The sequence below is a fragment of the Dama dama genome, chromosome 23, assembly GCF_033118175.1.
Source record: "Dama dama isolate Ldn47 chromosome 23, ASM3311817v1, whole genome shotgun sequence".
NCBI lineage: Eukaryota > Metazoa > Chordata > Mammalia > Artiodactyla > Cervidae > Dama > Dama dama.
Window position 1 is genome coordinate 63,253,409 of NC_083703.1, and position 24,408 is coordinate 63,277,816.

Here is a 24,408-nt window from a genome sequence, read left to right on the forward strand (position 1 = left end):
TTTGCTGCATGTAATTTTATGCACGTTCACAGATAGCAAGTTTTTTGCATTGCCATCAAAAGGTTAAATTGCAGTGTTATAAAATAGGTGAAAGGCAATGAAAGGCTAGGGTCAGACACCATTGTATTCTAGACCAAGCACAGTTTGGAAACTTATGACCCATATCCAGCATACTACATGGTTTTACCAAGCGCCATAGAGAAGAATGATTTTTACAGATTAACATTAGGATCAATTTGGTGATAGGCAATGCTTATTTTCAATCCCAAATAAGCTAAAAATGTTATCTTCAGTCCATCCCTAGCAAATGAATTTCATTCTTTTCATTAACAGTAGACTATTACCAAAAAAAAAAAAAACTGAACTCAAATTTTTTATATTTTGACTTTTGTCAATACAATATTTGTGGAAATTCATTTTCTCTCCTTTATCACAATGTGAGTACTCACATAATATCATCAGTTTTTGTCTCGACAAAATAAATAAGCCCCTGTACCTTCTTTATTTCCTAAGAAAATGTAATAGCGTCAAAAGGTTGAGTCAACTTACTGAAGTACTGATTCTGGTGTTTGGGTTTTTTTTAAATGAGAGCATCAGAGACACGCAAGGAAATGCACAGGTCTCCATGCACAGCCTGTGTTGGGCTCTGTTCTGATGTTATTGACGCCTTGGCCTCTCAGAGCCGTCTGGGATGCCTTTTTCAGTCTTGAAACAGCTGTGTGAGTTCTATCTTGGTCTCTTTTCTGTATATCAGAGCCAGTAGATAATTATTTCCCCCAAGACTCCAGAATCAGAGAGATTTGGGAAATTTGCGTTAATAGGAAACAATTAGCATTTTTAAAAATTCATCAAAGGGCACATGTCACAAGCGTAGAGATCTAACATTGTATTTTTTCCAATTAAGTTTTTACAGTTGCTGCAAGATTGAAGTTATAAAATAGCAAACTTTAGAAGTTGTTTTATATCATCAAATTCTCTATTCTTAACTCTTGTTATTTGGGAAAACAGCATGAGGTAGGTTGTTCTGGCAGCTTTTTGGCTAACATTTGGGTTTTTGTCAATTTATTTCTGCTTTAAAACAGTCACTAATTATGGTGCTTGCTAAATTAACTGTTGGTAAAGGGATGAGTACTTGCATATATTAAACTCTCCTTTCATCTGTTTCCCTTGGGATAAAGACTTATGAGCTCAGTCTGAGTTGTTTTCAAATTTGAGGGAAAATATAATTATTTTTTTAATAAAATAAATATGGGGATAGTGTATTTTAAATATGAAGAAGTTTAAAGGTACACAGGGTTTTTGGTATGATTTGTCTCATTAGAGGTTTAAGTTTGAAGAGAAGGAAAAATAATCAGTACATAAATAATTATCCTTTCACAAAACAAGGGAATGTGCTCAATGGAGCACCACAGTAAGAAATAGATTCTGCCCATGGGATAACTGTGCATACCCAGATACTAAACTAGTCTAAGGCTTGTTGCCCCATTCCTATCACTCTTATTACGTTTTTCAAGACCGCGTGTTCCAACTAAGCCAGAATAATTGCTGTTTCCAGAATTCCATGGCAGCTCTTAAGAGAGAACAGGAAGGCAAGGTTTTTATGCTATCCTAATGTCCTAGGATTCAGAAGGGAGAACCAGGACTTAAAATGAGAAAAGAAAGAATGAATGCCTCCTACTCCCATGTAGGCATTACTAATTCTCTAACTGATCAAAGTCTTCAAAAATGTTTAGGTTTTGAAACTATTATGTTCAACAAACCTTTATTGAGCTTTGACTCTGTACTCGGGCCACAAAGGTAAATAAAGCACAGTTTCTTGCTTAAAGGAATTTAGATCTTGTGGGGACAGTAAACAAGTTAACAGTAATTAAGCTCAGTATAATGGATGTCATGTGAAAAGTGGACTGACAGCGAGGGCTTTTGTTTGTGTCACCCTGTTTGTGAAAGCCTTTGGCGGTGCTGAGCCCTGTGTGTAGGGCCCAACACCGGGAAAACTGCCTTCCAGCCCCTGCCTCTTCTTTTCAAGGCCAACCTGCCTCTGCTGCAGCGAGAACTGCTGCACTGCGCTCGGGCCGCCAAGCAGACCCCATCCCAGTACCTGGCTCAGCACGAACACCTTCTGCTCAACACAAGTATTGCGTCCCCTGCTGACTCTTCCGAGCTGCTCATGGAAGTGCATGGAAATGGAAAAAGGCCCAGTCCAGAGAGGTGAGCCGAGAAGAGCTGCTTTGTCCTTGATTTTCTGGAACCGCTCTGAGCTTTCCCTTTCTTGTGAAAGAAAAAGAACTGGATGACTGTGGTTATATATAGGTGTGGACTCAGAATTTCTAAGGCTAGTTTTGCTTTGTCACGGCATCAGGCAGCAGAATGCTTTTCAACTCTTCAAATGACTGTCTACCCCTGCTGATAAATTCTACTCTCTAGTATTCTGTGGGTCCACTGCTCCAAAACCACAGAAAATATAATCTGTTTAAGGCATTTTTTTCTGATGTGAAGTCTTATAAACGTGTAATCACTTTACTTTGAAAATTGAAATTAATTTAATTTACCCTGGAAATTTGTGTATGAGTATCTAACACTATTTTCTGTGGTTTGTTGAGGAAGCAACATTTTAATAACAGTGGAAAATTTGCTACAATTGAAGCAAATGACTAAAAATCTTACCAAACCACAAGTATATTAATTATGTGAGGCTTTTTCCTCCTATGTGGAGAATTGTCTCTTTCCAATACTGACCTCCATAGTAGCAAATTTGACCTTGAACAGCATTTCTAAACTTAGTTGAACCCATAATCTTCCATAGTCCTGTAAAGTAAGAAAATGTGTCATCGCCTTAATTTCTCCTTTGCTTCATGAGATTGAGATGTGTCTGCTTGTTGTGGATGGATTTGACCTCTCCTCTTGTACTGGGATAAATCAGTGGTTTCCTTTATCTGCCTGGCCCCTGAAGACATTTCAGTTCATGCCTCATCTCAAACCATTTCTTAACATCTTCCTGTTTGTGAAAATGTACGATACATAGCACACAGTAGGCGCCTGGGAAATGTTTATACCAGCACTTACTGACAGGTTCAGACATGTACTTGCCCCATCCTTCTACAGGCGGGAAGAGAGCAGTTTTGAAAGAGACGCAATTGCTCCTGAGCCCCCTGCCAAGAGAGTGTGTACCATTAGCCCTGCTCCCCGGCACAGTCCTGCCCTCACTGTACCCCTCATGAATCCTGGGGGCCAGTTCCATCCTACTCCTCCGCCTCTTCAGCACTACACCTTAGAAGATATTGCAACTTCCCACCTATATCGTGAGCCCAGCAAGATGATAGAACATCGAGAAGTTCGTGATAGACACCACAATCTTAGTAAGTGGCATAAACAGCACGGTAATGATTTAAATTCAGATTGATTGAATTTGTGGTTTTCTTTCCTTCTTAGTGATAAAGCAAAATACTATCATCATTGCTTTTTTCCCACGGATAAAACAATATTATACATGAAAAGAATGTTAGAATTACAGTATTCTCATTTGAAATTGATCTCAATTCATACTTTGTTTCTGTTATTATAGAGTGGAAGTGGGCTAAACATTTTAGGAAATACACAGTGAAAAGCATTTAAAAATAAAGGGGTATTACTTATTCTGATATGGTTCAGAAGAGAAACGGAAAATGGCAAAGTGAGATAAAATTACTCACAGTTAGGAAATCTGGGTGAAGGGTATATGAGAATTCTTTATTCTTGCAACATTTCTGTAAGTCTGAGTTTATTTCAGAATGAAATGTTTTAGAAGTTAAGCAACAAAGATGTAAAACATGTGGTAAAAGGTGCAGACACATTTAGGTCAGAGGTGAGGCATACCTGAAATTAAATCTTGATTCTGCATTGTAACTAGCTGTGTGATCTGATGCAAGTTGCGTAGGCTTTCTGTGCCTCGGCTTACTCATTTCTGAAATGGAGAGAAAACTACCCCCTGTGCTGGGTCATTGTCATGTGCCAGAAATGCCTGGCATATGCGTCCTCAGCAACCATTAAATTTAAGAGAAAAAAAAAAAAGTCCCCGAGCAAACCTCACCTGAGATCATTTTTTTTTTAATTAATTTTTTTTCAATTATGAAGGTATGATAACACATTTAAAAGGGACTCAGAAAGTGCAGAGTGAGATCAGTTTTGAACAAAGCTCTTTGTCAGGTACTCATGTAACTACTGCAGAAGGTTCTTTGCAGTTGTTCTGCTGAGATGTGTCAGAGCAGAGAACCAGAGGGCTACTAGCTTCCAGGATTGCCCATACATTTCCATTTGTGGGTTGCCCTGTGGAGTAAAAAGTTGCAAAACATTTGCCTGTCCCCTTTCTGACTTAGACTCACTGTCATCTTTCATAGACTTGAGCCACAGTAGGGCTCTGGCTTCATGCAGTGGTAGTTGAATGGTGAGGGCCATGACAGCAGTGATGTTCTCAGCTGCCAACATTTACTGAGTCTTAAGTACTTAGATTGTGGTGTATGTCGGTTGTCTCATTTAATCCTCACACATGGGGCTCCATGGAGTTTACATCTTTTTATACATGAAAATAGACAGAACTGTGGCCAGAATCACATAGCTAGAAAGTGGCAAAAACAAGATTCTGACCCCAGTTGTCTGATGCTGAGAGCTTGGCTATATTCCCAGTATGCTATGATGCCTCCCTTAGCAGCTGTTCTGTATGTTTCATTTTATGTTAAAAATGAGACTTCCTATTGATTTCTTCTATATTCATACAAGTTTTTTTGCCAGTTGAATCCATTAGAGAGAAGTATGCCACAAACTAGCTATAACTGCATTTTGGTCAGGTTTTCCTTGTATTTCTATGTTTTAGAGAGAGGTTTTTTTTCATCTTGAAGTGTTCTGCTCAAAAGATCTTTAATCCTGTACCTTGATGGTTCTATTTTAAAATCAACCATTTGTCTTCCAATCTGGATATAGATTCTGTAATTTTCTCCAGTCCTCTTTTGAAAACATATGCCTTAATAAAATAGTTCTTACTTAATCATTTCCCACCCCTCATTTTTAAACAAATAAACTCTAACACTCCCCTAATTTATTCACCAAAAATGAAATTTGTGGATACTATCCTATGGACAGAGGAGCCTAGCAGGCGACATACAGTCCATGGGGTAGCAAGAGTCAGACACAACTGCACCACTACTACTGCAAAGCCTGCCTTAGTGCCATAATTTTAGGATCAATATTCTAAAGTAGGATATTAATATGTAACAAAGTATTTTATAATATGTTAGTGCTCAGGCATGACTACACAAAAGGATATGATGAAGTGTAAGCAGATGGTTGGACAAATACAGATTCACTATGAACTGTAGTGAATAAATTCAGACCTATAAATTCAGACTGATGGCAGATCACAAAGAGTTGGGCACAGCTGAAGTGACTTAGCATACACACAGTTGTGTTACATTGATGATTCAGGTACCAGGAGTAGTGGTGACATATATGACATGATTTTTCAAAATAGTGGATAATTCAGTATACCCTTGATTCACACAGTCATTGCATTCTTGCAAATTTCAATAATATGTATCAAACCATGCAACAAATAATACTTTGGGACTATTGAATTGTTTACAAGTGCTTGTATAGCACCAACTCTGTTTATGGTGATTAAGTCTTTGTATTGTGCTGCAGCCTTGCCAACACTTAGTATGAATGACAGTTTACCTTTTTCCAATATATAGATGTCAAATTATCTTCATGAACATTTTATTTACACTGTGTGATTACTTATAAGTTCAAATATCTTTTCATATGTTTATAAATCATCTCTGCTTTTTTTGTCTGGGATGTAACCATTTATTTCTTTTACCTACTTTTCTTTTGGCCTGTTTATCCTTCATAATTGATTTGTAGGAGTTTTTAATACATTCTGTGTAGTGATTTCTTGTTGGTTTTATGTCATTTTGTGGTTTTAAGTCACTGTGAATCATTGGCCTTAACAATGTGCTTATAGCTACTATGAATGAATGTGTATTTACTTGGTAAAATTCTGTTTACGGTATTTTTCCCTTTATCTTCAAATTTAATTTCTAATAGGTCTAAATGGAGGCTATCAAGATGAGTTGGTAGACCACCGTTTGACAGAAAGGGAATGGGCTGATGAATGGAAACATCTTGATCATGTAAGAATTTTACAGTGTATAACTTTCCTACTTATTACTTTTCATCCTAAATATTACTGAGAGTAAGAGTGTATATGCTTGAAGTGAACTTAACCAGAGCTACAGTGTCTTTGCAATAATAGCTGACTTATCTCCTACTCCCCAAGCTAGAGTGTGAAGAGTAAGTCCCAAATCTTTGTGGTAGGGTTTTCATTTTAGGTCATAACCAAGTGAAACTCTGTAGTATAATGGTTAAAAACATAGGTTTATGAGTTTTAGGTCCCAGCTTTGCCACATCCTACCTTTGCAATGGTAGGAAGATAGAAAAATTAAGTCTAAAAATGGTGAAGGAACTTGCCCGTTACCATTTTTAGGCTTAATTTTTATATATTAAAAAAACTAATGCTACATTTGAATTTACAGGGGGAGTTAGAATGATATACAAGGTGCTTGTCACAGAGCCTGGTATAATAAATGGAGCTTCTCTAAATACAAATGAGAATCAGTACACTGGCACAGAATGTAAACTTAAGTCCTCTGCCCAACTGGAAAAGAGAGTTTCCCCTCTCACTTAAAAGTGAAGAGAAGATGTAATACTTCCTTATAATGAGACTGTCTGTTTCAACCGTGAAGAATCCAAAAAATATTAGTTTGAAATCTTAAAGAAAAGTATGTGCATATATTTAAAGAGAAACAATAAGGTAGGCTTTCAAATGTAAACTCTATTGCTAAATCCGTGAGGTTCTTAAGCCTTTATTCTGTGTACTTTGTTTACCTTTCCTGATGTTCACTGTTGATTGTCTGAATATCCTTATCCTGTGGCTCTGCCTGACCTCCTGCCTGGTTCAGGCCCTCAACTGCATTATGGAAATGGTAGAGAAAACAAGGCGCTCCATGGCCGTCCTGCGGCGCTGTCAAGAATCAGACCGTGAAGAACTCAACTACTGGAAAAGACGATTCAACGAAAACACAGAGATAAGGAAAACAGGGAGTGAATTGGTCTCCAGGCAGCACAGTCCTGGGAGCGCAGATTCTCTCAGCAATGGTAAGGGGAGAGTCTCTTTGGCTGGCAAGGGAGGCTTTTTATATATCTTTGGTTGTTGTTATTTTTTGTTTGAGGCTTTTTATCTTTTCCTTTAAAAGGAAGATGGTACTTGATTGTGGAATTATAAAGAGCTTGGGAATTATGAACAGTAAATCACAAAATATGTCAAGAACTTGGTCAGTATCTGGTATGTTCAAGAAATGTTGTCTTCCCCACGTAGAATGAGAATGTTTGTCATTTTGTTCTCTTTTCAACTCCATACTGTATATAAGTATGGGGTGATGTTCAGAGAGTGTTTGAATGTTAAATTAAGCCTGGCTGAATGTGCTTGGGACATCTCAGGTACATCACATTCATTCATTCCTTATAGTAGCCCTCAAAATATTCACCTCATGGAGAAGGAAATGGCAACCCACTCCAGTGTTCTTGCCTGGAGAATCCCAGGGATGGCAGAGCCTGGCGGGCTGCCGTCTGTGCGGTCACACAGAGTCAGAAACAACTGAAGTGACTTAGCAGCAGCAGCAGCAGCACACCCTAGGGCCCATACTCCACAACAAGAGAAGCCTACACACCACAACTCGAGAGTAGTCTCCACTTGCTGCAACCAGAGAAAACCCACAGGCAGCAACAAATACCCGATGCAGCCAAAAACAACAACAAAAGAAACAAACAGCACAGTAAAGGTTTGTTTCTTTTAAAAAAAAAAAAAGTCACCTCAGCTTCCCTCCAGTTTTCCCCACTCCCTGTCTAGAAAAATACCATTTATCAACCTCTGCCTGGAAAAAAAACCAAATAGTTTTACTGTACCAAGCTGGGTCGTCCCTTCCTGCCTTTTCTCATCCTGAAGCAGTAGAGATGAAAATTGTTGAGCTCTCAATCCAGGATATATCCAGGATACCACCTGAAACTATTCCTCCAAAAATGTTCCCTTGCATTCATCTAGTAGCTGAAAAAGTGCCCTGTCCAAAGGCATAGTTAAATGAGGGGCCACCTGTGATCAGACTGTTTTGCCTAGAATTCTAACAAAACAATTGTTAGATTAATAACCCACAATTTAGGGGGGAAGAATCACCTCCAATCAGCCTTCATTGTGGTATCTACTACATTTGGGTAGGATGTGCCCTAACACAGGAAGTAAACCATAAAGTGGGAAGACATGGAGGAAGGGAATCCCTGGGATACTTGGGAGGATCCCAAACAACAGTGGCACTTTCCAGGCTGAAATAGTCTGGAAAGTAGCCAGTTCAGACTAGAATAGCCCAGAAGCTGGCTGGAGATTTCTTCAAGAAAAGGAAATTTATAATATATTGACACTACAGGAAGAGTTTGAGATTGAATTTGAAATAATTACAAATTCAATTGTAATTATTGATGTAACAGAATTTGAGTATATTTATTTGGGGGAAGGGAAGAAGGAAATGTTTATTATGTCTGGTGAGCTGAAAAAAAGAAAATGAAATTCTTTCCCACTGAAAAGCCTAATCATAATCAGTTAATAATGCCTGTAACTGAAAGATCAAAGTGTACCAATATTGAAAGAATCAGCTGGAAAGGACTTTACCATTGTTATAGCAGAAAGTGTATATATATGCCCATATATGACCTACAGAGAGGTGATGCTCCTAGTGTGGTTTGGGAGACCTTAACTGTGAACAGTGGGTTCTAAGCAAGGTACTTTTCTTCAGTCATTAATCCCGGATGCTCCTCAGAACCCATCTAAGGACTTTTGGAAAACTCCTGGTGCCATGGCCCCAGCTCCAGAGGTTCTGATTTAATTTGTCTGAGATGGGACCTGGTCTCCCACAGTAGAGAACCATTCCTTTTTGTTTGGAGCAACCTCATGAAGTGTAGGTATCTTTTTCTTTCTTTTTTTTTTTTAAACAGTCAAACTGTATGGCCCATTGTAGAAAATACATAAACATACAAAGAATTTACTAGTTCATAATCCCACACTGAAGAGCTTTGTAATGTATCTGAGAATTCTGTATTACAACTTTCTGTTGATTTCTTTGAAAACATAACTGAACATTAAACCTGTTTCTCACATTATTGAATATTCTATAAACATGATTTTAATGACTGTACTACAGTATTCCACCATGTAAATACACTATTGTTTTTTTAAGCCATTCTTATTGTTAAACTAAAGGTTTTTTGCTTATTTTTTGTTTCATGGTAAGTAATATATAAAATCTTTATAGGTAGGGATTTTTCCTTTAGGATACCCTTAGCAAATTAATGAGTTATGGATACAGGCATTTTTGTTCACTTGATCTTGTTTTGTTTTAATGGATGAGATAGTTAATATGGGGTCAAATCTAACATTTTATTTGTAGGTTTTCCTTGACCTTGATCCCTTCCCAGGGCACAATAAATTTCATCTATATTCAAGTTTTATGTGTTTGCATATTAGCTATCCAACTTTAAATTCTCCAAATAGTTTAAATTTTCCTACCATCAATTGATACCCATCCTTTACCTGTTAAAATGAAATAATTATCATATGCTGGTTTTGTTAATACTTAATTATTATAGTCTTAAGTATTATAGTCTTTCTGACTATATTAGCTATCACTTTTGGTAATAATAGTTGTGTGGACTCTTACTGTGTTCCTGCCAGTGCTAATAAGTCTTTTACATGTGTTTTCAAGCCTGCCTATGGAGATAATAGGAACTACCATTAGATTCATCTACAGATGGCAAAACTGAGGCTTAAATAAGTTATAAACTTGGCATAAGTAGTCACAGCTTATTAAGTTTATTCCAGAACCAGCATACATGCTTAGCAATTAGGATAGCTTCACAATGTAATATCAAACTTAATTGTTATAGCTTCAGAATGTGTTTTAATATCTGGATAACAAAGGTGCGTCTAGTCAAGGCTATGGTTTTTCCAGTGGTTATGTATGGATGTGAGAGTTGGACTGTGAAGAAAGCTGAGCGCCGAAGAATTGATGCTTTTGAACTGTGGTGTTGGAGAAGACTCTTGAGAGTAGCTTGGACTTCAAGGAGATCCAACCAGTCCATCCTAAAGGAGATCAGTCCTGGGTGTTCATTGGAAGGACTGATGCTGAAGCTGAAACTCCAATACTTCGGCCACCTCGTGCGAAGAGTTGACTCATTGGAAAAGACCCTGATGCTGGGAGGGATTGGGGGCAGGAGGAGAAGGGGACAACAGAGGATGAGATGGCTGGATGGCATCACCAACTCAATGGACATGAGTTTAAGTAAACTCCGGGAGTTGGTGATGGACAGGGTGGCCCGGCATGCTGCAGTTCATGGTGTCGCAAAGAGTCAGACACGACTGAGCAACTGAACTGAGCTGAATATTAGATCCCCTTCATTTTCTTGGGTATTTCATTTCATTTTTTTTTTTTAATGGAATTTTTAAAAAATGAACTGCATTGCAAAAATGTCAAGCAGTACAGAAACATACAGATTGTGAAAATCTTCCCTATCCCACTTTTTACCTCCTCCACTCCTGGGCTCACTTATTAGCAAATGAGTGTTCCTAAGAAATTTTGTATGCCTATACTTAAAGCAATTTTTTTCTCAGTTTTTTGAAGTTTTTTAACCACACAGAAGTACTAAAAGAGCAGCAGCACAGTGACCAGTCATGTGCCCTGTGCCTCAGTTCACCCTTTTTTCACGTTTGCCACATTGGCTTTCTCAAGTGCTTCATTCTATTTCTCCTAAGAACTAGAGCATCCTCTTATAGGACCACAGTTCTTTTTGCCCCCCACTTCTGATCCAAATACTTGCATTCTCTGTCTGACCTTTGATTAATAGCCTCTGAAACTATAGTTTTCTTAGTAAATGAGCTGAAAATTTTGACTTCTGGAAATACCATGAAGATACCACATCTTTATCCATTCATATGTCGATGGACACTTAGGTTGCTTCCATATATTGGCTATTGTAAATAATGCTGCTATGAACGTTGGGGTGCTTATATCTTTTTGAATTACTATATTCATTTTCTTCAGGTATATACCCAGGCATGGAGTAGCTGGATCATATGGTACTTTTTAGTTTTTTGAGGAAATGCCATACTGTTTCCTGTAATGTCTGTACCAATTTATATCCCCCCCAGCAGTGTACAAGGATTCCCTTTTCCCCACACCTTCACCAACATTTGTTATTTGTGGTCTTTTTTATGATAGCCATTCTGATAGGTGTGAGGCGACATCTCATGGTTTTGATTTGCTTTTCTCCAATGATTAGCAAGTGAGCATCTAAAAATTAAGTATACTATTATAATCTGATTTTATTTCATGTCAGAATATTTTTTCCAGTAAATGAATGTGTATGTTTGAATCTTTCTAAGTGGTGAATGAGAGATCGGATAAGTTTTTCACAAAAGTAAAACATGCCAATTATAGACAGTTCTGACCCTATGCTGTTTCTCTCTCTCTCTGTAGATTCTCAGCGGGAATTCAACAGTAGGCCAGGAACAGGATATGTACCTGTGGAGTTTTGGAAAAAGACTGGTATGTCTGTCTGCTTAGGGGTCACATGTACTCACTGATTTGACTGTAGAGTACGTATTTGTGAAAAGGTGATTTTCTCATAACTTCCTCTTCAAAAAGCTCTAGGCCCCTGCTTCTCCCCCTTTAGCTGTCCCCACTTCTGGACTGCCTGTTGTGTTCCTTGCTGGTTGAGAATTTGTAGTGACTCTGTACACTCCATCCAAGTCCTTTTCACCCACTTCTACTGGGAGGCATTAAGTAACCGACTCTTCTCTATTTATATGCCCCGTTTCTGGAAGTATAGCTTAATTCATTTCTGGCTGTCCTCATCACTGTATTCTCACACTCTCACATTTGGTTCAGTCTGCTCTTCCTTTCACCTTCACTGTCTCTAGCTTCATAAAGACTGTTCTTTCTAGGTGTCATTTTCTACAAGAATAAGGGAGGGTAGGAACTGCTTGTTGTGGTAAGACAGGGATTATGCCAACCTCATATTACCTCATCCAAATACTAGTCTTTTTTTCCTTCTTGTCTCCCTTTCTCAGTGGAATTAATAGTTTTGGGGTTTCTCCCTAACAAAAAATTTATTTCTACAAAAAGATTAATACCCACTTAATTTCAAGACCATGATATAAACAAATGGACAGACACATCATGTTATGAGAAATACAGATAACCCTATTACAAAATGTTTATTTTCACTGACAGTCAGGAAAGTACAAGATAATGCAACACCCCCCCCCCCCCCGACCAATTAGCCCCCAGAGTCTTTAACACCTAATTATTGACAAAATTTTAGAGGGCCCTGTTAATGTCACTAAATAATTCTTAATGGATTAATAAGATTAATAATTAATGGATAATAATACTTAATGAATTGTTAAGTATTACCACCTGTGAACACATGGGTATTTTGAAATCATTTCTCACTTGCATGCTTTTGAATCTTTCCTTTTAAAAGGGAATGATCCAGGGACTTCCCTGGTGGTCCAGTGGTTAAGACTCTGAGCTTCCAGTGCAGGGAGAACAGGTTTGATCCCTGGTTGGGGACCTAAGATTGCACATGCTGCATGGCACAGCCAAAAGAATTAAAACGAATTTTAAAATTATAGTAAAAAGTAGACTTACTTGGTGGTTTAACAGTTGAGAATCTGCCTACCAATGCAAGAGACATGGATTTGATCCCTGGTCTAGGAAGGTTTCACATGTGGTGCGGGCAGCTAAGTCCACAGATGGCAACTACTGAGCCCACGCACCCCTGAGCCCATGCTCCACAACAGGAGAAGTCACTGCAGCTAGAAGCCTACCCACCACAACTGGAGAAAGCCCATGCACAGCAGCAAAGACCTAGTCCATCCAGAGATAAATAAATAAAATTTTAAATAACAGTAATGATTTGGAATGACTCCCTACAATCCATGATTGTAAGGAATGATCCAGATTTAGACTCACAAATTGTTAAAGAAGCAGTGATATAAAAAAGGACTACACCAAAGCCTTTGACTGTGTAGGTCGCAATAAACTGTGGGAAATTCTTAAAGAGATGGGAATACCAGACTACCTCACCTGCCTCCTGTGAAATCTGTATGCAGGTCACAAAAGACTGGTTCCAAATAGGAAAAAGAGTACATCAGGGCTGTATATTGTCACCCTGCTTATTTAACTTATATGCAGATTATATCATGCGAAATGCCGGGCTGAATGAAGCACAAGCTGGAATCAAGATTGCTGGGAGAAATATCAATAACCTCAGATATGCAGATAAGCGAAGGAGAACTTCATGAAAGTTGAAAGAGGAGAGTGAAAAAGTTGGCTTAAAACTCAACATTCAGAAAATGAATATCAGGGCATCTGATCCCATCACTTCATGGCAATTAGATGGGGAAACAATGGAAACAATGAGAGACTCTTTTGGGCTCCAAAATCACTGCAGATGGTGACTGCAGCCATGAAATTAAAAGACGCTTGCTCCTTGGAAGAAAAGCTATGACCAACCTATACAGCATATTAAAAAGCAGAGACACTAAAAAAAAAAAAAAAAGCAGAGACATTACTTTTCCAACAAAGGTACATCTAGTCAAAGCTATGGTTTTTCCAGTAGTCCCATATGGGTCTGAGAGTTGGACTATAAAGAAAGCTGAGCACCGAAGAATTCATGCTTTTGAACTATGGTGTTGGAGAAGACTCTTGAGAGTCCCTTGGACTGCAAGGAGATCCAACTAGTCCATCCTAAAGGAAAATCAGTCCTGAATAGTCATTGGAAGGACTGATGCTGAAGCTGAAACTCCAATACTTTGGTCACCTGATGGGAAGAACCGATTCACTGAAAAAGACCCTGATGTTGGGAAAGATTGAAGGCAAGAGGAGAAGGGGACCACAGAGGATAAGATGGTTGGATGGCATCACCGATGCGATGGACATGAGTTTGAGTAGGCTCCAGGAATTGGTGATGGACAGGGAAACCTGGCGTGCTGCAGTCCATGGGGTCACAGAGTCAGACATGACTGAGCGACTGGACTGAACTGGAGCAAGGGAAAGGCAACCCAGGAAATGCCCACATAGCAATGAATGGTTATGTGAATTTACAGTGTGGCACCACAGAATATTATCTTACCATTAAAACTAATTTGGAAAACTACATAGCACTTCAGAAAAATCTTTGCAGTTGGCAATGGGGAGGTGTGTATTATATTACCAAGAGGTAAAGTAGAATTATGGGAAATGAAAATAGTTATCAGAATTACCCTTGTCATTTGGGGTGAAAACTTTTCTTGGCTGGAGCAGTGTGATGGAAAGTTCTAGGTTGTCAGCCTAGAACACTGTGTGTGAACCCCCTTTGAGCGTCAGTCATGTGCAAGAACCAAGCAGTCAGGGAGTTTCCTTAGGCTTCAGGGTTGTCCAGTCTTGTGGACTTAGAAGGAACATCATTCACGCTGGGACCTAGGACTGAGGCTCAGGTGCGTACCGTGTGTGTCACCTGGAGTATACATCCTGTGGAAACTAAGCAGGGTTTGATGGGAAGAACTGATCAGGATCCAAGTGGGGTAATGGCAGCTGGGGTTTTTGTAGCCCAGAGCACCTAGCAACCTTCCCAGAACTATATCTTCAGGCAACATTTCTCCACTGAGTTCAGTCTTCTGTACCTAACTGCCTTCTGGTGATTTGTACCTGGATGCACCTCAGCCTTCTTGCTTACCTCCACACTAGCATTTTGCTCATTATCTGTTTCAATGCACAGCACTTCCATTTTTCACCTTTACCTCCACCTCCAGACCCTTAGGTGCACCAGCCTCATTCTGTCTTATCCCCTCCTCTGTGTTGCTTGCTCCTACCTACATTCAGAATCTCTGTTTATCAGCCAGATTATTGACCAGCCTCTCAGTTGGTGTCTCTGCCCTCACTCTTTTCATTGTGAATAGACCCCTTTAGGGTTTCACATTTTCTTTAGAAGAGCCAAATTCCTTAGCGTGGAATGCAAGACTAGAAGATTCCTTTCCACCTACCATCTCAACCAAGACACGTTTTCCTGATCCTCCTCTGCCACTTACAGAGACCTGACCACCTTTCCCCTTGGAATTCTTGTCCCTGATAATGACAAGTATCATGTCCCCTCAGCCACGCTTATACGCTTTCACGGTTGTGAAAATATGTTACATCTTAGTCGCCGAGGTCTCCTCAGCACCTTGCATAGTGCCAACAAGTGATTCGGTCTGCAGACCCAACAAATGATTGCATGAATTGACAAGTGGAGATAAGAATAAAAGTGAATGCCATTGTCATAAGTATTTTTAGAAGAAAAATCGTGTTTCACCTCTGTCCCTTCTTTGAAATGATGTCTAGTAGGAGGGGAGAGATTTCTCGGCCAGTTGATTTTATTGTCACTTTCTTCCAGAAGAAGCTGTGAATAAGGTGAAAATTCAGGCCATGTCAGAAGTACAGAAAGCTGTTGCTGAGGCAGAGCAAAAAGCCTTTGAAGTGATTGCAACTGAGAGAGCTCGAATGGAGCAGACAATAGCGGACGTCAAACGGCAGGCTGCAGAGGACGCCTTTCTCGTCATAAACGAGCAGGAAGAATCAACGGAGGTCAGAGCACTGGGGGCTGGGGCTGGGGCAGGGGGGCCAAGCCCACCGCTTTCCTCTCAGGTGCTGGGCAGTAAGAGCCAACAGTCCTCTCTCGAACTAGATAATTATAATTTTTATTCAGTTCCGGAGAGGTTTGTTTCTCAATTATTATATTCTTACATATTGGCTCATTATATTGGTTTAAGTTATGAAAAGTCTCCCTGAAGTTTGTGGAACTACGTTACAACAATGACCACCACTGCCTGAGTGGGCTTACTGGGTGCCACATACAGAGCTCAATGTGTTTGTGGTCGTGATCCTCACAGTGGGATGTGGGTGTTGTTGGAATCCAACTTTACCAGTGAGGAAACTGTGATTTCGGGAATTTAACTGACCTAATCCCACATCACTGAAGCCAGAGAGTAGGAGAAAGGCAGTGCAGGGTCCTGCAGTATCCAGTCTGTTTACAAAGAGGCTAGTTATTTCATGGATTGAGGGGATAGATCCGGCAGGCCTGCCTGACTGCCCTGGGACATGGTGGTGCTTCTGTACCACTATGAGGAAAAAAATAATTAAAAGAAAAGGCACATAACAGAAACATCCTAACAGCCCTTTCAAATGTAATGAAATTTTTCTGTAACTTTTCAGTTACTTTTCAGGTTTAAGACAAACTTTTAAGTCCTGAAACAAGCCTGTTTCTGTAAGTAGGTAAATCCCATGTACTCTCTGGGATATTCTTAAGCTTATAAAGAACTGAGCTTTTTTGTTGTTGGTTTGTTTTTTTAAATGACAGAAATTTTATTTTCTCATCCTCCTTAAATCTTTTTCAAAGAACGGTATTAAGCATGGTGATGTGAAGATGAACATGCCTAACTATCATGTGGCCATTGAAAAAGGATGTGAGCAAGTCCTGTTGTAGCCTTTCCAGATGAATTGGAAGAAAATAGTTCCTCTGACTCTCCCCTTTTCAACTCTCCTATTTGTTTCTGTTGTATACTGGATTCATTATAGCCACCCATATCAATATCTGTATTCAAGGCACAGAGTGACCTGCAGGTGAGGCACACACTAGCACCCATCCCTGCAAGCTTTCCTTCCAAAACAAGGCAGGACAGCAGGGCGTGTGTTGTCAGTGAGTTTGTGTTGGACCAAGAGGGCTGGTTTCCTCCAGTCCACTCAGAAAGTTCTGCTTGATATCTAGCGGTACCCCTGGAGTTTTTCGTTCATCCTGCAAGAGGTAGTTCAGTAGAGCGGAAGCAGCCCAGTAGCCCTGAGCACTCCTCCCAGTTCCCCTCACACTGGCAGCGTCCCCTTCAGGGGTCAGCTCCTTCTCTGTATAGTGGGTGAGTAGCAGCCCCTGTCCTGCTGGTCTCATACTTTTTAAGGAAGATACAATTAGATCACAGTTGTGGAAGTGTTTTTAAATTGCAGTGCACTGTTCAGACAGAAAGGATTTTCTTACATTGTTAACAACACAGGTGTGGCAGCTCCTACTCTTGCAGAGCAGCTGCCTCCTCTGAGGCCAGACCCAAGCATCTCCCTTGGAATGATGCCTCAGGTAGAGATCCCCTTCTGTCCCCAGCCTAGATTTCCTGGCAAACGTGATGGGCTAGCAGTTGAGTATAAGGTAGGAATCATTTCTCCTTTGAGCCAGGTTTGAAATAAGGTCAGGAAACTTTGGGATGGGCTCTGGGTCATTCTGATACAGGTGTTCCCCAGGCCACACCTAGAGTAGTAACTGACATAAACTGATGGCCCTTGCTTGTCAAAGGATATTCTGGAATACCATCTCTGACTTCCCTGGCCAGTAACTCAGAAGATTTATAACCTTCCCCATAAATTACAAGGCCTGTTTGGCCATGTGTTTTGCTCCATCTTTGAGGAATGCTGATTTGAAGGGTGATGACCACAGTAAACCTTTCATCATGTTTCTTGGCAAAAAGCCTTTTGGTAAAGTCAGGGCAAAGCCATAGAGACAGAGAATGCAAATTGTCCTTTTCACCCTGGCTTCTCAATGGTGGTCAAGGTGAAAGCACCGTTGCTTTAACCCTCTGGCCCAGTTTGGGATGCTCTTGCAGACTTAGAGGAAGTAGAGGCCTGTGTTTCCACAGCAGCTCCATGAAGCACATGCCCCACAAGCAATACTGTCTGACCAAAGCATTGTCTGGAGTCAGCCTACCAGAGTGTGAAATTTTCTGAAATACATCTTGCTTGAAGATCCTAAGAATGACTTCTGTCCCTGATTCTGGTTCTCCAGTGTTAGTGTTGGCAAGGTTGGGGCAGTCCCTGGAGTGTATTTCCTGAGAAGCCTCTAGTGTTGGACGGGATCTTTAGTCCTTTCTGATGCTCTTTGAAACTAAATGTGTCCCTTCAGAATAGTTGACAGGAGGCCCAGGTTCCAGGCTTTGCATAGCCATGTGATCATTTTATAAGCTCAGACAAGTCCTGCCTACTGGCCCTCAGTGTCCCATCTATTTATACAGTGCAAGAGCTGGGTGAGGGGGCCTCGGGGTCCTCTGTTGCTCTTTTTTTTTTTTTTTTTCTGTTGCTCTTATCAGTTGTTTGTTGTTGTTTTTTATTAGTTGTTTTTACACTTGAGCAAGAGACAGCATCTTTCTTCCTTGATCATCAGGCCAGGCCTCATAATTGGCTTCTGCTATTCTGCAGAACCTGCAGGGGAGGGTGCAGCTGGCTGATCAAATCCGTGAGTCGTGGAGACCTTAGGTGTAAAATACTCGTGTGTCAGGGAGGGGAGTACCAAGGGGCAGGTGTGGGAGCAAAAAATAGGAAGAAAACTCCCTGACATAGACCTTGGGGCCTTAGGGTCTGAGGTGTTACAGGGGCTCCTATAAACAGACGACCGGAAGTAGTCCCATGATCCCCAGCCCACCTCTGATGGGATGTATCACTGAACGGAGAATGAGCACAGAGCGAGGAGCACAGCTTCCCACACTCGTGGTCACCCAGCCTAGTACCCTCGCAGGTGACTTTTTTTTGAAAGATTTCAGATGTTGTCAGTGAACACAGTCAAGATCATTTCTGCATTTCAAAGGGTAAGAAAGAAAACTGTCTAAGCACATTTGTGGTCTTGGAATAGACAGCTATGATGTGGGAGCCTGGTTTGGTTTGGTTTGGTCATTGAGGATTAAAATATGAGTCAAAACTTGGAGTTGTTGTCTTCAGCAGGACTTGCTCCTGCCCTCCGGTGATGTGTGGATGTGTCTTCACATCCCCTCATGTCTCTGTCCCCATAGCCCAGGGTAGGCAGTTTTTCTGTAGCACAGAGGAAGTAAAGAGAACGCAGCAGCAGGGCGGGCGGTACAGGCACAGGTGTGTGCAGCTCCAGCGCCTACACCCCCCACAGCCCCGCTGCCTCTTCTGCAGAGCAGCTGATGACAAGCGTGCCCCCCAGGATCCCGCCAGCTGACCAATGCCTGTGTCTTGCAGAACTGCTGGAACTGTGGCCGCAAAGCCAGCGAAACCTGCAGTGGCTGCAACATCGCACGATACTGTGGCTCTTTCTGCCAGCATAAGGATTGGGAGCGGCACCACCGCCTCTGTGGCCAGAACCTGCACGGCCAGAGTCCCCACAGCCAGAGCCGGCCCCTGCTTCCTGGAGGGCGGGGCTCCTCAGCCCGGTCCGCCGACTGCAGCGTCCCCAGTCCAGCCCTGGACAAGACCTCGGCAACCACCTCACGCTCCTCCACACCGGCCTCTGTGACAGCCATCGACACCAACGGACTCTGAGCCCCAGACTTACTTCCCCTGGCAACCTCACAGCATGACAGAACTCTACACGGGAGGCTGGCTATGTGAAGCAGTGCAAGTTGCTGTTGGGTCATCATCCAAAAGAGAAGTGGAGGCAGGAAGACTTCAAGCCCCAGCCTGTTCACACACTTGTCCATTTCCCACCTGTGTGCACATGGCCACTGGCTGGAGCTGACTCCTCCATGGCTTCTAGGCTTGTTCTTCTCCCAGCTAAAGCTGGCATGGCCAACCACTCTTCCATGTAGACCACCAGCTCCTCCCTGCCTTGTGAGAGAGCCAACTGTCAAGTGTGCCCAGCCAGGCTGGAAGCAGCTCGCCCCTTCACTGTCTCCTGCTCCAGCGTCCTCCCGCAGCAGAGGCCTGGAGACTGATAGCGAGCCGGGAAGGAGGCCTCTCTCTCATAGGGAGCAGCTCCTCTTGCCCCTGAACAGTTCCCTGCGCCCATTTCCACCCTCAGCAGGTGCCACTGATTAGTCCCGGGGGACTGGGGCAGGCAAAAAGCAGCACTCAGGACACCCTCGTTGGCCCTGCCGTTCAGACGTAAGATTTTCAGAAACCACAGGAAGAAGTCACCATTTCAGTAAAAGCACCCATAATGAAAAATAAAACTTCCACCAAGCATCACAGATCATGTTGGACAAGATTTTCCAGCCTGGCTGGCTATTTTAGTTTGGGACCCCTTTTTTTTTTTCTCTCTTTTTTGATTTTACTTATGCAGAAAATAGTTTTCAGCGCATGGATTGGTCTGAGGGAGAATGAGACTCAATTATGGATTGTCTGTTCTCTCTGAGCATGTTAGCCAAACTAGTATCATCACATTATTGAATGGATCATCTGTTGGAAATGCAGAAACTTTTGTCACCACTTGGCTCTTTGCACAGTTGTCTTGTTCTGTGTCCTTTTATCTCAGACCACGCATGTCCAGATCACTGGGTGGATCTTCTTCCCATGGTCTCTGTTTGGCACCTCTGAAGCCATAGTTGACCCATAGGATATGATGTGGTATGGCTATGACTTGCCTCACCAGTCAAGGCCTGGTCACTTCTAAGCGACCCTTTTGGACCTGAAAGAATTCTTCAGACTTTGTCGTTATGTGTCCTATGTCAGTTTATTATTGGGCATACAATCCTGTTTCCCTTCTCTAATTTTGTTGATACCTACCCTCTTTGAGCTAAGAAAAGTTCCCTGAAATGTGACAACCATTTGTGAGAGCCTGACCAATTTTTCTTCCTGTCTTCAGGGAGTTTTTCCAACTGCTTACCTGATTCTCCAAACATGACATCACCTATACTCCCTTTAAAATGTTAGGAATTGCCACACACGTTCTTCCTTGCCATTCAAGTTTTATTGGGAGCCCAAGGACCCTGACCCTCCCCCTCTCCAACTCCAAGCCTCTAGCACCCTCTTGCACCAAGGAATGAGTTGGTTGGCACTGCTGCTGCTGACCTTTGAAAGCTCAGCTTTAGACGGCCATTTTCTGCACATTGACCAGAGTGAATTGAAAGCTCCCAGTAAGGTATCAGCATAGGTAGCGTTATCCTTACGTATAGGTATATCTTACTTTAAAAACTAAGTCACAGGACCTCCCTAGTGGTCCAGTGCCTGTGTTTCTGTGCTCCCAATGCAGAGGGCCAGGGTTCGATCCCTGGTCAGGGAACTAGGTCCCACAAGCTACAACTAAGACCCGGAGCAGCCAAGTACATAAATAAGTAAAAACTGTAAGTCCCTAATTTACCTTACTCAAGGATTTTCTGTCTTAAACTCAGTACAAGGTACCATTAAAATACCCAGACTTCTGCTGTGTAAAGTGAGGTATACCCAGAGAAAGAATAACAGAATAGTTGCTTTATTGTGCAGCTTTCCTTTAGTTGCAGCAGTTGAGGTATCCTGCCTAACAGAGATGAAATTAGAACCCCAGACAGAAGTTGCCTGCGTTTCCCTGAGAAGAGATGTCCCATGAGAGGCAGTCACTGAGCCTATAAATCTCGTGGCAGCAAGAGGGTGTCTCTTGGTGTCCACTGGGTCTCACCTCAGCTCCCTTTTTCCTTGGCAAGTTGGATGAACACCTAGGTGTGTCCTGTAAATCTTCAGTGGCCGAGCCAGGGTAGCTCAGGTTTTTTCGGGTTGGAATAAAGAGCCAAAGCCAACTGAATACTGTTCATCAGGCTCGATGTCAGTCTCCACAGCTAAGGTTTAGGTTTAGTGTGCAGGTGGGTCCTAGCTGACTTTTGTGGACTGTGAGTCCAGTGACAGCTTAATCTGCAGAATTTGTGTAATGCTGTTCTAAACTGCTTTGCTCACGTGCCACCCAGAAGCCAAGCTAAAGATTTCAGCAGTGTTCCACACTGCGGTTCAGATCTCAGGCCTGTTGCTGTATTAATTTTGGTCAGTTTCACACATCGGTTGCTAGGGCATCTGTCCAGAACTTGCTATTTACATGTAAAGAATCCCTTTCTCCTGCTCCCTCTCTTCTGAAAGTCTCAGCTCTCTGGTTGGAGTTGGGAGGAGAAGGGACACTGTCTTGGAATGGGGTGAGGGGACTGGAGGGGCAGAGGTGAGTCCAGGTTCCCCATTCGGTTTCCCATGTCTGCTGATAACCAGATTGATGGTGCAGATTCAGGCTCCCCCCTTTCATCTAGTTAGATTTTAAGTATCTTAATATAATCAGACTGCTTAGAGGACCAACCTTTATAGTTTAAGGGGACAAAGAAAAGACACAGTGGTGGTACTGAAGGTATTGTCAGAGCAGTCCTGGGCTCTTCAGTGTTATCCTAGGAATCAAAAGCAAGTGTGACAAGCAATGGCACATCATTGTCCTCTGCCCTGTGAGGAATGGTTGCAGGAGCCAGAGAAGACCGGAAGTAGCCAGCATGGGAACTGTTTTAAATGTTCTGAGGGAAGCTTTAGGGCTGGGTCCTCAGAGCTTCAATCATCCTCTGGGGCCGCACTGCCTGCTCCACCCAGGGGTGAAAACAGACTCAGGTTCGGTCCACCTGCTTGGAAATGAGCAGCCCTCCTCCTGAGTGTGAGAGCTTCCCCTGGGGGCATCCTTGCAGCTCTCAGGATGGGGCTCAGACAGATCTGCTCAGGCACAGTCATGCAACCCTGAAGTCACAGAGCAAATGCACCTTCTCTTGGACAGTACTGAGTCCTTTGTGTGTCTCAGTGGATTTTAGTCTGGAAACAAGACCCGTCACCCTGGCAAAGGTCCATGCCTGGCGCTGGCTGCTGCGGGCCCTCTGCCGTGTGGATGACTTTTGCACATCTGGGCCAGTGGCTCCACCTGGAGCTCCTCACTTCTTGGTGTCAACGTGAGCATCTTCAGCTTCTAGACAGGAAATCTACACTTCACGTTGTATAGCCTTGTCCCAAAGTCAGCTGGATCCCCAATGATGTCACCTGCTTGCAAAGGGCAGACCTTGTGGGCAGTTCCAGCAGAGATCACAGCAAGTGGGCTTGAAGTTGCAACAACACAATTGAAATTGTGTGGTCATGAGTTCTTCAGGATGAAAGTATGAATAATGACCACCTGGCTGTTTGTCCTGGAAACTGTAGATGAGATTATGGATTGAGTAAATCATTTAAAATAGAACTCATCTTCGAGGCTTTCTTCAGAGCTGGTTTCCAGGCTCCTGGGACAATAGACCAAGCCAGCTTTCTTAGATTTTTTTTTTTTTTCTTAAGCTATTTACAGAGAACTGGGTGGTAGCAGTAAGAAAAACCAAATGTAAGAAAAACCAGAGAGAAATGGACTGTTCCAGCATGGGCTAAGCAGCCAGCTGCTGGGACTCCGTCCTGGGGTTGGGGTGGGTGTGGGTACTGGGCAAGCTGTTGGATAGGGCCCTTGCCAACTCTGAGTGTCTGTAGTTCTTATGAAACCAAAATGTTGACCACCTGCCTCTTCGCCCACGTGCATTGACATGCTCAATTCCAAAGATGATGGTGCAGGCAACCTTTTCCATCATGAGCCAGGAGAAGGTTGAGGCCTGAGGGCAGCTTTTGCCTCCCCTCTTTGCCTCCACAGTCCCAGAGATGGCGCTTCCCCTGCTACCCCATCTGGTCAGACCCACAACTGCCCAGTGTACACTCATTGATGCTTATACCAAATAGGGCATGTGCGGCTGGCGGCTGGCAGGGACAGCCCCGGACCTGCGTTGGAGTTGGCAGAGAGAAGCGGCAATAAGCATTAGGCGGATGGCTGAAAGTGCTGTTTGGCTCAGAGGCCTTCAGTCCACTTTCACAGCTTTCCAAGTTCCTGATGAGGCTACAAAAGCTCCATCCACAGAGGAAGCCAATAATGTAAATAAATCCAAAACTGAGCTTCCAAGCGTGGTTTTTTTAAGGGGGATGATGAATGTGAAACCACCCACAGGATGCGGTAGAGTTGATTTTTTTCTGTGCTTTGTCATTTTACTCTGATAGGAACTTTTGTTACTTAACTCTGTTCATAACTTATTTAATGTACTGTATAAATGAACCAAAACTGTTAAATATGTATTTAGTTTGTTCTACTTCAAGTAGTCAATAAAAAGGCTATATTCCTTTTCTGACTCAAGCTGGAATGGGACTAGGAGGGAAGGTGGTGCATAGACTTGTGTAAGACATCCTGCTGGCGGGTTTCTACATCCCCTCTGCCTTGTTCCTCGATCTCCTAGGAGGTGGTTCTGGCTGCTGGAACTCGGAAGCCGAGTGCCAACAACAGCATACAGATGCTCCCAGCTGCGTGTTAACTCTTTACTATTAAGTGATCTTCTAACGAGGAAAATAACCACAGAAAGTTTGAAGAATAGGGTAGTAGCTCTGTAGGTCCTTTTTCTTTTCCAATAACTTATTTATTTCCTTAAACATTTTTTAACATACCTGGATTTGGGAATATTCATTCATTTCCTTTTTACACTGATGTTAAATCATAAATAAGTTCACT

At 42.2% G+C, this 24,408-nt stretch overlaps 1 protein-coding gene across 4 annotated transcripts in view; it reads left to right on the forward strand.

Moving 5' to 3' along the window:
• The window catches only part of CBFA2T2 (CBFA2/RUNX1 partner transcriptional co-repressor 2), a 141,659-nt gene extending 117,632 nt beyond the window's left edge, over positions 1–24,027 (forward strand). For 3 of the 4 annotated variants that reach the window (XM_061127084.1, XM_061127085.1, XM_061127082.1), the window contains exons 5-11: positions 2,027–2,208; positions 3,103–3,356; positions 6,076–6,161; positions 6,990–7,185; positions 11,607–11,675; positions 15,547–15,737; positions 19,164–24,027. In XM_061127084.1, the coding sequence (XP_060983067.1) occupies positions 2,027–2,208; positions 3,103–3,356; positions 6,076–6,161; positions 6,990–7,185; positions 11,607–11,675; positions 15,547–15,737; positions 19,164–19,463 (1,278 nt within the window). In that variant the 3' untranslated portion in view covers positions 19,464–24,027. The remainder of the gene's footprint in view (positions 1–2,026; positions 2,209–3,102; positions 3,357–6,075; positions 6,162–6,989; positions 7,186–11,606; positions 11,676–15,546; positions 15,738–19,163) is intronic. The other variant, XM_061127083.1, reaches the window with a different exon arrangement.
• Positions 24,028–24,408: the final 381 nt, after the last annotated feature.